This window comes from Gossypium arboreum, chromosome 9 (assembly GCF_025698485.1).
Source record: "Gossypium arboreum isolate Shixiya-1 chromosome 9, ASM2569848v2, whole genome shotgun sequence".
Classification (NCBI taxonomy): Eukaryota; Viridiplantae; Streptophyta; class Magnoliopsida; order Malvales; family Malvaceae; genus Gossypium; species Gossypium arboreum.
In genome coordinates, this window is record NC_069078.1 from 2,181,091 (window position 1) to 2,194,960 (window position 13,870).

General features: G+C 32.4%; 1 protein-coding gene and 1 long non-coding RNA gene across 4 annotated transcripts; both read left to right on the top strand.

Moving 5' to 3' along the window:
- Nucleotides 1-3,797: 3,797 nt before the first annotated feature.
- Nucleotides 3,798-4,344, top strand: LOC128280434 (uncharacterized). The gene is made up of 2 exons (XR_008270579.1): nucleotides 3,798-3,991; nucleotides 4,142-4,344. It is a non-coding gene; the product is annotated as an uncharacterized LOC128280434 (long non-coding RNA).
- A 4,590-nt stretch (nucleotides 4,345-8,934) lies between these two features.
- LOC108454372 (membrane-anchored ubiquitin-fold protein 2) lies at nucleotides 8,935-13,404 on the top strand. Of its 3 annotated transcripts, none has more exons than XM_017752814.2 (5): nucleotides 8,935-9,261; nucleotides 9,441-9,508; nucleotides 9,744-10,037; nucleotides 11,795-11,956; nucleotides 12,751-13,404. In XM_017752814.2, the coding sequence occupies exons 3-5, from the start codon at nucleotides 9,905-9,907 to the stop codon at nucleotides 12,804-12,806; spliced, it is 351 nt and encodes a 116-aa protein (XP_017608303.1). In that variant the 5' UTR covers nucleotides 8,935-9,261; nucleotides 9,441-9,508; nucleotides 9,744-9,904; the 3' UTR covers nucleotides 12,807-13,404. The 3 variants fall into 3 exon arrangements, with proteins under 3 accessions (XP_017608303.1, XP_052874507.1, XP_017608302.1); XM_053018547.1 differs by having other exon boundaries at nucleotides 9,445-9,508; XM_017752813.2 differs by lacking the exon at nucleotides 9,441-9,508 and having other exon boundaries at nucleotides 8,936-9,261.
- The last annotated feature ends 466 nt before the right edge of the window (nucleotides 13,405-13,870 follow it).

Below are 13,870 nucleotides of genomic sequence, written 5' to 3' on the forward strand. Positions count from 1 at the left end.
ATGCTCTCCAAGCAAATTTGTTGAAATGACTATAGAGAAGTCTTTTCATAACATACCTTTTCATATGTATGTATGTTTTAATAAGATATAATTTTATAGGATTTTGTTGTTTTATAAGTAACATTATATAAAGTTACGTCTTTATAACACAAGTATTTGTTAATAATTATAATTTATTAGGTTTTTGAATAATAAAATATTAGGATTATTATTTGATACATTTGTAGTGGAGTTTTTTAACTCTACAAATAGACGTAAGAAACCGTTGAGTGTCCTTAATTGATATTTAAAAAATAAAAACTAAATAAGTAAGACACATGATAATTTCTTAAGCTCGCTTGTGAAGTTAAAAAAAAACTACATTGCTAGTGTATTAAATAATAATCCAAAATGTTATCAACTATTTATCCATGCTTAACACGTATTTGTATCAAAATACTCCATCCAGAAAAAAAAAAAACTACTACTACTCTATAAAAATAATGATGTGTTTGATACACTGTTGAGCCAAACAAGATCTCTCGTAAGCTCGGGCCTATGAGTTAGGCAGGATCATTGTCCTAAAAACTCGTGCCCTTGAACAATGGTAAGACCTTATACATAGACGACAAACAGTTTGCACTTCTTACATTTTATATTGCTAACGAATGGCTTGAAACTCTACCATTTTACATTGTCAATAGTTGTATCCACAATATACACACGACATGTATCCATAGCATAATTTCAAGCCACAGGCCAACGGTAGCACATTCAAGCCTCTACATGAATTGTTCAACGACTTCTCACAGAGGTGAGGCGTATCTCCAAAAATATAATTTCATATCCTTTAATCGACAACTACACCACTAGTAAGAGTATGCATTATACATTCTCAGATTGTCGAGTTAATGGGCATACCACCCGTTAAATCACAAAGCAAAAATTATACAAGTCAACTACGAATAAAAATACCATCCACCAGCACATTGTTAAAAAGGGTAGGCATGAATTTTAATAGCCTCGCAAGGCATTGTATATTCCCGAATCATCGAGCTAATAACTATCAATCGAACTACAAAGTGAATTTTGGGGGGTTTCTTCCTCTCTTCACCTTTCAACCAGTAAAAGCACTTCCTTATACTTTCCCTTTATCACTGACGGCTATCCGCCCTTTGATACGAACTCGGTTGATGTGGTTTCGAGTTGATGTGTGTGCCCAATCTAAAAATTGAGTAAGTTTGATTCGTTACAAGAAAAGGCTGAAAATGGATAGAAGATAGGTTCAAACAAAGGTTCAAAGAGTTTGGAAGATGGATAGAGGAAATTCGGCAAAGGCAAAGGCTAAACCAACAATATAGAGATTGTTGACCTAAGACTTGCAAGCACTTAGATGGATAATGAAAAGTAAAATCAGCAAATAAACCTTGACCCACTATCTAAAGAGAAAGGAACCAAAGGTATAACGAATGCCACACTTTGCAGTGATAAGTTCGAAAAATAAAGGAAGGATAAAACGCCACAAACCTAACTTGATAAGTCAGATCAATCCCAAAAAGAACAAGGAAATTTGAATTCTCACAAGTTTCAAATATTTCATAAATTTGGCAAAAGAAGTTTCCCCAAAACAATGTTTTCTTACAAACTGTTTATAGGCATTATTATGACTATTCAAATTCAACATTCATATTAGCTATTAAGAAAATATTAAAATTCGATTATAACTCTTAATGGGCAGCCAAAGAGTCATGTCTTTTCACTTGATTCATGCATAGTTGAAAAGTCATGCCTCTTCACTTGATGAAGGCTTAATGGTCAATTAAATGTGCTGCTTGATGTCCCTTCATTTCCCCCTTAACCAAATGCCTTAATGCTTGTGTATTGGCACCATAACTAGCTTTGAGTGCATAAACCGATCAGACTTGAAGAGTCACTCTTAGCCCATTTGAAATGTCACCATTATGAGCTTTGAGTGCTTTCAATACCCACAAAAGGTGTTCCAAATATGCACCAGCAATTAAGTGATCAAATGCACACTCTTTTATGCCAAAACTAGACAGCCAATTGAATGTGACAGCGTTTGATTATTTTTGGCAAACAAACAGCCCTTTTGTAGCTATGTGACCAGCCTTTTGGACTTTCCTACAACAACCACACAATCAATTTATTTAAGAAAAATTAAATACACTAAAACTTAAGCATTAAAAAAATAACAGTCAAATTAAATAATATACTTATATAAACAAACTCAAACATATTTAACAATTAGGATGCTTAAATGCTTGGTTTAATTAAGACGTAAACCAAATGAACAATGAATTAATTAATGCATGACTTCATTAAAAGATGTAAACTTTAATTAACATGGGAGTTACATAATGAATGACTTTATTAAATGCAGAACACATAATGCATGCCATAATTAAAAGATGTAGATCAATAATGCAAAACATTAATTAAAGATGCATTTAATAAACAAGACATAATTAAAGTCTCATATTATAATAACTAAAATAAATAAATCAAAGTCCTTATTCCAACAACCAAATTAACAAACTGCAATTAAAAGCTTCATTTTGCACTTAAGCTCCTCGAGTTTGGGCCAATCTCGATGTCGTCGAATTGTTTCAAAACATGATGCGGTCGGGGTCGCATCACCCTTTAAAGGTAACCCATTCCAAATTGTCACCCACTACTTTATTTGCAACAACTACCACCTGTGGAGACAACGTAGTGATGGTCTCGAGACAAGATCACTTTATGACTTACCTCTTGACTGGGGGAGGACTATTGTTATACCCCTACCTCAACATTTAAAATTTATTTTTCCATTTTAATTATTTGTGATTAAATTATTATTTTATGTCCAAATGAATTTATTTATGCTTAATTAATAATTTTATTTTAATAATTTATTAATTTTATTTTAACATTTTGTAACTTCTAAAAAGTTCTATATTCCAAGAATTTATATGCACAAAATGTATATAAAAATTTAAATAGTAAGTTGATGTTTTTAAAGGAAAAGGTAACTAAAAACAAAATATTTTAGGATTATTCAAAGAAATAAATATATTATTATATATGTATCAATATACAGGGCGTAGCTAGGGGCTGGCATGGGCACCTGCCCCTAAAATGGAAAATTTCATTTTAAGTCCTTGGAATTTTTAAAATTTTAAATTAGTAAAGGTAAAATTATACTTTAGTCCCCTAAAATTATAAAAATTCAATTTAATCCTTTATAAATTATAAAAATATAAACTATAAAAATTAAAATTTTATCCAACCCCTAAAAAATTTTTCGACTTACTTTGTCAATATATATATATATATTAAAATTGGATTTACTTTCTTTTTTCTTCTTCTAAATTTAAATTGGTTGGTTTCTTTAGCTTTACTAAATATATTATTATCACAAATTTTAATGATTTTTCACTTCAACTAACAGCAATTTAATGTTATTTCAATTTCAATTACATACTTTGTATTTGATAATATTTGTTATTAAGATGGGTATATATATGGTTTTTTTTATATTCATTCTGCATATTATGTTTAAATTAAATATGAGTTTTTGAATTCTCTCTTTCACTCTCCTACTTTTTTATACTCTTAGCCTCGGCGTGGGTGAACCGACCTTGTTGATATCTTATATCAACGATAGTGCGGTGAACATGGATTGAATTAGCTTGTTCCAGCCAAGAACATAATAGATCCATCTCCATCACTCATTTTCCCCTCTTTTTCGCTGTTTGCTTCATTCCCTGCATTTTTCATTTTAGTTTTCCTTTGTTGGTTTGTATAATTTCGTCCCTACAATTGCTTTCTTTGAGCTCTTTCACAATGATCCTCAAGTTAATGCATGGTTGGATCGTGTATGCTGTTTGGTTTCTTATTTGATTGTGTTGTGAGCTTGATATGTTTAGAATTTAGAATGCTTTAGTTGATGACTAAACTCAATGGACATCCCCTCCATTTCCTTTTCACTAACCCACCATCCCTATCGCAGGTCAGATCTTTTTTTTCCTTTACATATATATATATATTATCCAATGTCATGTGTATAATATGTTTCACTCGTCGGGGTGTCCAACACCCACCCATCTCGTTTATATTTTATCTAAATAAAAAAAAATATATTAAAGCTAGACTCCCGCAGGAGGTGTCCCACGTTGTTAGAGAAGCACATAGGGTGGCTACACCCTCCATCTACATACAAGCATATTAATCATACATGTATAATAGAAGAATAGCAATAGCAATCCCATGAAGCGGGGTTTAAGGAACCCACGAAGGGTCACATACATACATGCATGTATTTATATTTTATAAATAATAATAATAAAAGTTGTTAAAAAGAAACCACGAAGGGTCATCTTATATATAAATTTGAAGTAGAGATGAACATGAACCCAAGCATTGTTAAATGATAGGTGAGCTTCCCATGTTTATATGTTAAAAAAAAAGAAAAAAGAAATGATAACAAGTGATAAAGACCAACAAAAGGTCCAATTGGGGGTATACCCTCACTTGCATGTATATAGGTATTAAAAAAAAAATTAACGATCGACTAAGTTTAACATCGGTATTATTATTAATATAAAAAAATATAAATTCAAATATACTAAATTACATTATCATAAGTGAAAGTGGGGTATGAACCCACTATCTGTTCCTCATATGTACGTGTTATAAAAAAATTATATATTAAAGATGGCATTACGGTAGAGTTTAAACTCGACGGGAGTGTTCAACATTCCCAAACTTGTATATATTTTGTATGAATTTTGATGATAGAATATAGGGAGCTACTAACCTCCCACCTATACGCATATAAAGTATGCATATTATATTACATAAAAGCAAGAATACATAGAGAAGAATAGAAAAAGGCCCCACGAAGGATTACCTCTAAAGACAGAATTTCCAATTCATGTATGTGTATATTTTATTTGTTAAAAGAATAAATATATAGGGTAAAGCAAGGAGAACCTACGAGGGGTTCCCTCCATATGAATAATATATATATATATATATGGTGGTAAGAGAAAGTGTCCACGAATGGCTAGTGAGCACGGATTGTTCCCATGAGATGTATCGGTACGCATGTATAAAAAAGAAGATAGTGGCGTAATATGGAAAAAAAAAAAAAAGAAGGGCTAAAAGTTCATAAAAGAAATCCATAGTGGGCATATCTACCGCCTACATTTATATTATATTTAAAATTCTACATATTCATCAAGTGGTAAATCAGTTTTTATTTTCATAAAATTTTTTATATTGTCATTTTTTATTTGGTAGTTTTGCTCAATATAGGAGAGGTCAACATGACATTAATCATGTAAATTCAAAGTGATTTTATCGCCGTGGTAGAATCACTTTCCACGTGATTTTTGATTGCGAGAGTCGACAATAGTGTGATCGACAAATGATTTTATAAGCCTCCCTCATGTGTGGGAGTAAGACATTTGTTACTTTCTATGTAATTTTGAGCAGTGAGAGCTGATGGTAGTGCGATCAACCTGTGATCAACATTTGGGCCCGTCCATGAACCATTCAACAACTCTCTGCTGAGGCAAGGCATATCTCCAAACATAAACATTTGGGCCCTTCCATGAACCGTTCAATGGCTTTCTACTGAGGTGAGGCATATCTTCAAAAATTAACATTCGAGCCGCTTTGTGAATTGTTTAGTTGCTCTCCGCGAAAGTGAGGTGCATCTTCAAAAATCGACATATGGTACCCTTCCATGATACCTTCCTACGAGTACCCTCCCATGAGTACCTTCCTACGACTACCTCCCAAAGTACCCTTCCACGGAACCACCCAAGTTACAGCTCTCACACCTTTCCACTAAGGGTTCACTTTCATTCCACTACAGATTAATTCATCAAGTGGTGGTTCATCTTATTACATCTGCATAATCTCGAATGGTTGCTATCACCTTCGAGACAAGCTTATTTTTGAATGGTCGTTTTACCTTCAACGTTAGCATAATTTTAAATACCTACAAACATTTGCAATGCCTATGATGTAAGCATAATTCCTGTTAGAGTTGTGTGACCCAAATTCCTGTTAAAGAAAATACAGTGGTAAAACTAGGGGATCTGTATAGGGCTTAAGGCCGATGACCGAAACTATTCTTGAATCATTCAGTTTTCAACATTAGTGAATTTATCCTCCTCTGCCCATGGTTTTTTTCCGAAAGGGGTTCCACGTAAAATCTGTGTATTTTATTTTTCTTTTATTTCTGCTTTGTGATCGTTCTATATTGCCATTATCGATATTAGTTTTAAAAATTACAAATATTTACAAAATACCACCATTTTTGTAAGAAGAAATACAAACAAATTTTACTTAAACCAAATTAACCTTACTCACGGCATAGAAATCTTACCATTGCTTTTCGTCTCAGGCAAGGTCATTTTATAACATTTCCTTCGACTAAGAAAGCAGGGACAATTTTTATAGACATGAATGTTGACCATAATGTAGGTTCCACTAAACCCCCTATATATACCCTTTTTGGAATCCACCAACACATTGTTAAAATGGGTAGACATGAATTTCAATAACCTTGCAAGGCATCATACATTCTCGAATCATCAGGCTAATAATTGCATCTTTCGTCCTGTTACTTCATTTGCAACAACTACCACTGTAGGGGCAACTTGTAGATGGTCTCGATGCACAGTCACTTTATAACCTACCTCTAGACTGGGGGAGGGGACTATTGTTATACCTTTACCCCGATGAGGACACGTGCAACATGAAAACCAATTGAAGAGACCCGTGAGCAACCCTCCACCTTGTACCGTTCAAATGGTCATTTACTGACTAGCTAACCCCCACACGAAAGTAACCGTCTATCCTTCACCACCCAGTTGAGTCCTCTGTTAAGCCATCTGTTATTATTAGGTGCACTCTCCTCAAGAGGGGACCACCTAGGAACCATCACATTTCCTATAAATACCCTTAAAGCACTACATAAAAATGGGGTCTCTCATTTCCTTCCAACAAAGCCTAAAAGGCCAAGCCATCATCCTCTCCTCTCGATTCTCCCTTCCACTCTCCTACTTTTTCAACTTTCAGCCTTGACGTGTGTGAATCAACCTTCTTCATCACAATCCCCTCCTCTTTCTCCAACTTCGTTGATATCATGCATCAACAGTTCTATATTCATTGCATTAGGTTAAGAATTGAGGTTTAATTAACTGATATTTTTATAGCTGATAATCTATATTAATATAGTGTTATGAAGCGCTTCAATTATGAAATGCACAAAAATTGATTAAACAAATGTTACAATGACATTAAGTTATATTCCTCATTAATCTTTATTTTGAAATATGAAATTTTATGTTTTATGCCTTTTGTTTTATTAATTTTATTAAAATAAATTCAATCCTTAAACTTGTGGCTAATGTCTACCTCTTTTATCTTTAAAAATATTTAGATCCAGTTTGTCTTTGTTGTTTTAGATTAAAAATACAACTAGGTTTAGTTATTATTCCTTTATATATGTTGTATATATACACCAATACATTTATAGAATACTATTGCTTCAATGATTTTCTTTTTTGCAAAAAAATTTAGATCATATATGCATTTTTTCCTCTATTTGCAAATAGATTCCAAAAGCAAGAAAATTAGTGTGGCTTATAAAAAAAACTTAATTCACGATTTAACTTTTAAAATATACTCGTTTTCTCATTTTGGTATGTAAATTTTTTTTTTGGGTCCAATTTAGTATTTAAAGTATACCTGTTTCCAAATTAAGTATTTGAAGTATGCTTTCGTTATGTTTTTCAGTCCATCTTTTAACCTAGTGGCCAATCAAATAATGCCACAAAATGGTCACCCAACTATTTAATATTATCTCTTTTGGTCACCAAAGGGCTAATGGTGGTAAATTTTAAAATTGGCATAATACAACTTTAACCCTCAACATTCATGCATTGTGCCAATTTAGCCTTGATTCTAAACAATCTAACCAACTACACATTGCGTAATTTGGTCTTTTTGCAATTTTACTTTTTTTTTTGGTGACATTCTCACCTAAAGAGCTAAAAACAAATTTATCAGCAAAAATTTATTAGAAATATACAAATAATAGAAACATCCAAAATTTTAAAATAATAACTTTAATCTTTTCTCATTCTTTTAAATTTAACTCTCAACGTTTTAAGGAAAAACAAAAGTGAAAAAGAGAGATCAAATTAAACAATTTATAAATGTTGAGGGTCAATTTTTAGAATCAAGACTAAATTAATATAATTTATAAATGTTGACAGATAAATTTATTATTATTCGAATTTAAAAGCTACCATCATTAGCCAACTAGTGAAAAAACCAAAGTGAATAGTTGAGTAATTATTTTGTAACTTTTCATATTTGAGTCATAATTTTTTTTATAATATTGTAATTTAGAAAACTAGGAAAAAGATCTCTCTAATCCCTCTTAATTTTAAAATTGAGCAAATTAGTCCCTCTAAAAAAATTGGAGCAACTTGTCAATTTTGAAAATGAGTAATAAAGGACAATTAATCACGATGTTAATGTCTTTTATCAATTGTGCATAATTTAATTGGTATAATAAAAATTTAGTACTAAATATTTACATATTTTGTTAATTTATTCTTGATTCTAAAATTTCAATAAATTTAGCCTCAACATATACATATTTATGATAATATTATGGGCTAAATTTGTTAAATTATGACCAAATTGATAGAATATGTAAATTATGAGAGCTAAATTTGTTACCATACCAGTCAAATTTATCTAAAATTGAAGAAAAATATTAATATTGTGGTTAATTGTCATTAGTTTCTCACTTTCAAAATCGACAGGCAATAAATTGTTTTGATTTTTTAAGAGGGACCAATTTGCTCAATATCAAAATTGAGAGGGACTAGAGTGGTCGTTTTAAAAAAAACTAAAAAAGTGGTTTTTTTTTTCTTTTTTTTAATATTTATTCCTTGTGAAGGAGAGGAAGGAAAAGAAAGAAATCTGTCCATTTTCGTTGTCTTAGGAAATTGGGAGGAGAAGGCAAGAATGGAAGCATTGACCATGCATTTAGAAGACTTTGAAAACTCCGAAACAGCCTCGATTATGAAGGAGATTTCTCATTTGATCTCTTCTTCGACTTATTTCTCTCTCTTTCTTTTTCATTATTGACTTTGATATGATCAAAACAGTATATCAAAGCAGCGGCGGCGACTCTTTTCTTCATTTTCTTGAAATTTTCAAATCGACCAAGATCGGTTTTGGACTCAAGTAAGATAACCCATCAAGCTTTTTCACTTCTTTGTTTATTCGAGTGACCTATTTTGGATTTCAAGCTGATTTTGTGATCTTAAAAGACTATATAGTTTGGAGATTTGTTCTTCTTTTTTATTGGTGGGTGTTTGCTTATTTGCTGATTTTACCGGTTTCTCTTTTTCTCTTATTCAAAGCTAGGAGTTTTTCAGCAAAAAGTAACCGACACAGACCGGTTTGGACTCAACTAAGATAACCCATCAAGGTTTCTAATTTTGTTTTGATTTTGGAGAAAATAATTTTGTGATCTTAAAAGACTACAATATGGAGATTTGTTATTCTTTTGTTATTGGTGGATGATTGCTTATTTGGTTTTCTCTTTTAAGTTGTTGCCTTTTAACATACCTTCTTAAACTAGATTGCCTGTATATCTGTTTCAAATATATTGCCTGTATATCTGTTTCAAATATATCTTTGAGTCAAGCGATTCAATTTTGCAGAATTTCCAGTTGAGAAATAGAGAAAACCAAGTACTTGAAGAGGACCCTTGGTATCTATTACAGCAATCCATATTGAGCTTTTTTGTATACAATTAAGGAGAAAAAGGCCTAAGTAAAGATCTCGAGGTTTCAGATTTTGAAGTCTTTTAAAGTTTCTGGAGATGGCTAGCGTCCAAGATCAACTAGAAATCAAGTTTAGATTGATTGACGGATCAGATATTGGACCTAAAACCTTTCCTGCTGCAACCAGTGTTTCAACCTTGAAGGAAAGTGTTCTTGCTCAGTGGCCTAAAGGTCAGTTTGGTCTTTGATTAACACCGAATGAATATTGTATATGCTATCTGCCTTTCGTCTAATTGTTTGTTGGTGGTAAAAGTACCATAGAGGCCCCTAAACTAGGAGTCAATTTGTATTTTGCCCCTATTAAAAAATGGGCAAAAATTAATCATTTTGTTAAAAATTATATCTATTTTTGCTGTTAAAAACTGATCTGTATGTCAGCTTGAGGTACATGTGGTAACTATATGGTTACTCCATCAATCAAGTCAATTTTTAAGAAATTTTTAACAAAAAGGATCAAATTGCTTTTTGATATAATGTACAGGGACTAAGTTACCCAATTTTTAAGTAGAAGGGGCAAAATGCAATCTGATTCCTGGTATAGGGCCTCTATGGTACTTTTACCTTTATTGGTTCATGTTTTGTTGTTCTATTTGGTTTGAAAGTATAGGATCATGAAACATGATATTGCTTTTTCAAAGTTTGGATAGTTTACTTGTACTATTTGGTGTTTGATTAAATCCAAATGAATATTGTATCTTCTATATGTTCATCTAATTGTTTTTTTCTTGATGTTTCATTGTTCCATATGATGTTGCTTTCCGAAATTTGTATGGTATATTTGTATTGTGGGTTTAATATTCAGATGAGAGAAACGACTCAAGAAAATAGAATAATTCTATTGTACTTTATTTCCTTAGGACAAAATTACATTCTTTGATCAGTAAATTGATTAGAAATGCTGTGAAGTACCATGAAGGTCCTTATTTTAGGAGCCAGATTGCATTTTTGCCCCCTTTACTAAAAAATTGGGCAAACTAGCCCCTATACAATAGATCAAAGAGCAAATGAGTCCTTTTTGTTAAATCTCATCCATTTCCACAATTAAAAACCAGCATGGTTGGTAGAATAACCAGACCATTATATGTGGCGTGTCATGAATACCTCATTTTGGCATACGGTGACCAGTTTTTAACGGTAGAGATGGACCTTTTAGCAGGGGATCAATGTGCTTTTTGATTAACGTACAGGGACTAATTTGTTCATTTTTTGAATAGAGGGAGCAAAATGCAATTTGACTCCTAGTACAAGAACCTCCATGGTATTCTTACCTTACCATTGTTGCTTTATGAATGAAATATTTCCAAGGCAACCAAGATAACATGCTACAATATATGAATTAAGAATGTTTTTGGGCTTTTTTTCCCAGTAAACTCATTGTTTTTTTTCTTTTGATAAATGATGTTTGTAGTTATCCAAAGAAGTCGGCAGATAAATTGACATATTATAAGGTTTTTGGCTTGCTTCATTGCATCATACGGTTTCTGTTGGAAAATGTGGCTTTTAGATGTGTCCTTTTCGAACACTATGAGGCACTTTTTTTGAATATTTTATAGTCTAATTCCAAGCTGAGATGATCTAGAAATTTGTCAATTTCTCTTTCTCGATTCTCGCTCTTAGGTGCTTTGCGTTTTTTTGGTATATTTTGTCAGCATATGGAAGTATTTGCAGTTAGTTTTAATTGTAAATTGAAGTTACTCGATTCAACTAAAAGCTTAGGTCGAGCTAAGTTCTGCCATCTAGCTCTTGGTTTACCTTGCATTTGACACATGAGGAAAACCGTAAAATGCAGCAGCCAGCGTTTTAGTAAAGCACACAAATTGTCTCTGATTGAATGGCATTAACCATTCCTATATACTACAAGATATCTCTGCTCTTTTTTTTCAGTCACTAAAATTCCATGTGTAAATATACGAATTTAATTTTGGCAGAGAAGGAGAATGGTCCAAGGACAATGAAAGATGTCAAGCTAATTAGTGCGGGAAAAATACTGGAGAATAACAAAACATTGGGAGAATGCCAGAGCCCTCTTTGCAGTATTCCTGGTGGGGTGACGACTATGCATGTCATTGTTCAACCTCCTCTGGAGAAAGGTAGGATTTCGAAAATGATAATATGAAAATTTTCATAACAAGCGGTAACGATTTCATCGTTTTAAGGTTATATATATATATATATATATAAGTGGAAATCCTTTTCCATAACAAGCAATAAACATCTATTTCCTTTTGTCATTTTGTGATAATGCTCTTTAGGTTAAAAAGGGAAAACCCGTTTGTTCAGAAATTGTTCAAATTTGCTGTTTGAGGGTATAAGTACCATGGAGGTCCTTGTACTAGGAGTCGGAGTGCATTTTGTCCCTTTTATGCAAAAAATGAACAAATTAGTCTCTATATCAAAGAGCAAACTGGTCCTTTTGTTAAAAGTTTCACGCATTTCAAATGTTAAAAATTGGTTCATGTATATCAAAATGAGGTACATGTGATCATTTTGTATAACTATCAGGTTATTTTGGTAGCCACAGCAGCTTTTACCGGTAGAGATTGATGAAATTTTTCACAGAAAGGGCTAGTTTGATCTTTGATCTAACATATAGGAACAAAATTACCCATTTTTTGAATAAAGGGGCAAAATGTAATCTGACTCCTAGTATAAGGGCAATCATGGTACTTTTACCGCTGGTAGAGGTTTTCTGCTTTTTAGGTCAAATTGAAAACTTGGTTTGCTTGGCCATTTCTTGTTTATAGTATTAGGTTCTGGGCTGAAACCAACCATGCATTCATGCTACCTTCTCGTGTTGTCCTTTTCTGAACTTGGAACTTTTTTGATGGTGCTTTTTGTGTGTGTTCCTTTAAATTAACTTTTGTTATCTTTCACCAATGAGCAGAGAAGAAAGCAATAAGCCAACCGAAGCAGAACAAATGTTTGTGTGTCATATTATAATCTGCAACCTGAAAGGGGACAACATAATTTTCAGGTGGTCCGTTAATTTTATGTCATTCAGACTCTTCATTTTTTCCTCAAGTAGTTATAATTGACGCCTATGTTCAACATGTAATTGAGCATACCCTTGTCGGAGTCACGCCCTAGTACTCTAGACCAAGTTACATGCAAACAAATTTTCCTCAGATGAAGAGTGTCGAAACTGAAGTTGCGGATCGATGATGGTGGTTGGCAATGGCATCATGCACAGTAATCATATAGGTCATATGATTGTTTCGTTTTGTTTTGTTTTTTTCCTTCTGCTGGTCTATGCCCTACAAGTTATATGTGTAATTGATGATTGTCCATCCATTTTGTTCACTTTGTTCTATTTTCACATAAATTGTACTCTGCTGCTATCAAGCAACTTAATCTCGGATTTCATGTCCAAATACATCTCATAGGATGCGTTTTCACGGAGTTTTTATGTTTCAGAATCATCTTCCCTTGTATAGTACATTACCATTTCTTTTTGATAGTGTAACCCGACTCGGAACTCGAATTTGTGTCTTTGTTCATAGTTTTACCAAGAATAAATGTTGTGAGAGTTTGAGATGGAGATGTTGCCTTAGTAATTGTTCCTTTTTGCATGCCACCATTGTTCAGAAAAGTTCCATGTTGGCTTGGTCTTAGGGATGGCAAAATAATCCGGACCTATGGGGTTTCGACTTGAGCTGTTCTTATAGATTCATATCGGGGCAGAGGGTTTTAATTAAAATTTTTGGGTTTGGGATTGAACTTACGTCTTCTTAGTTGTATTATTTCTCTTTTAATTTTATTAATTTTATTATATTTTTATTTTTGTTTTATAGTCTATGTTCGAGGTTTGTAATTATTCTTTTTAATAATGTCGTTTTTAAAATTCGAATTTAAATTTCTCTTTGAGAAGATAATGTGCTTTATCATTTTCCCAGGGATCTATGTGATGTATGTATGTGATGTACGGCTTAATTTTAGTTCTTTAAATATATGATGTAAGCTTGAATTTAGTGTTTTTTAATAAATAATATTTATGTAAATCATTT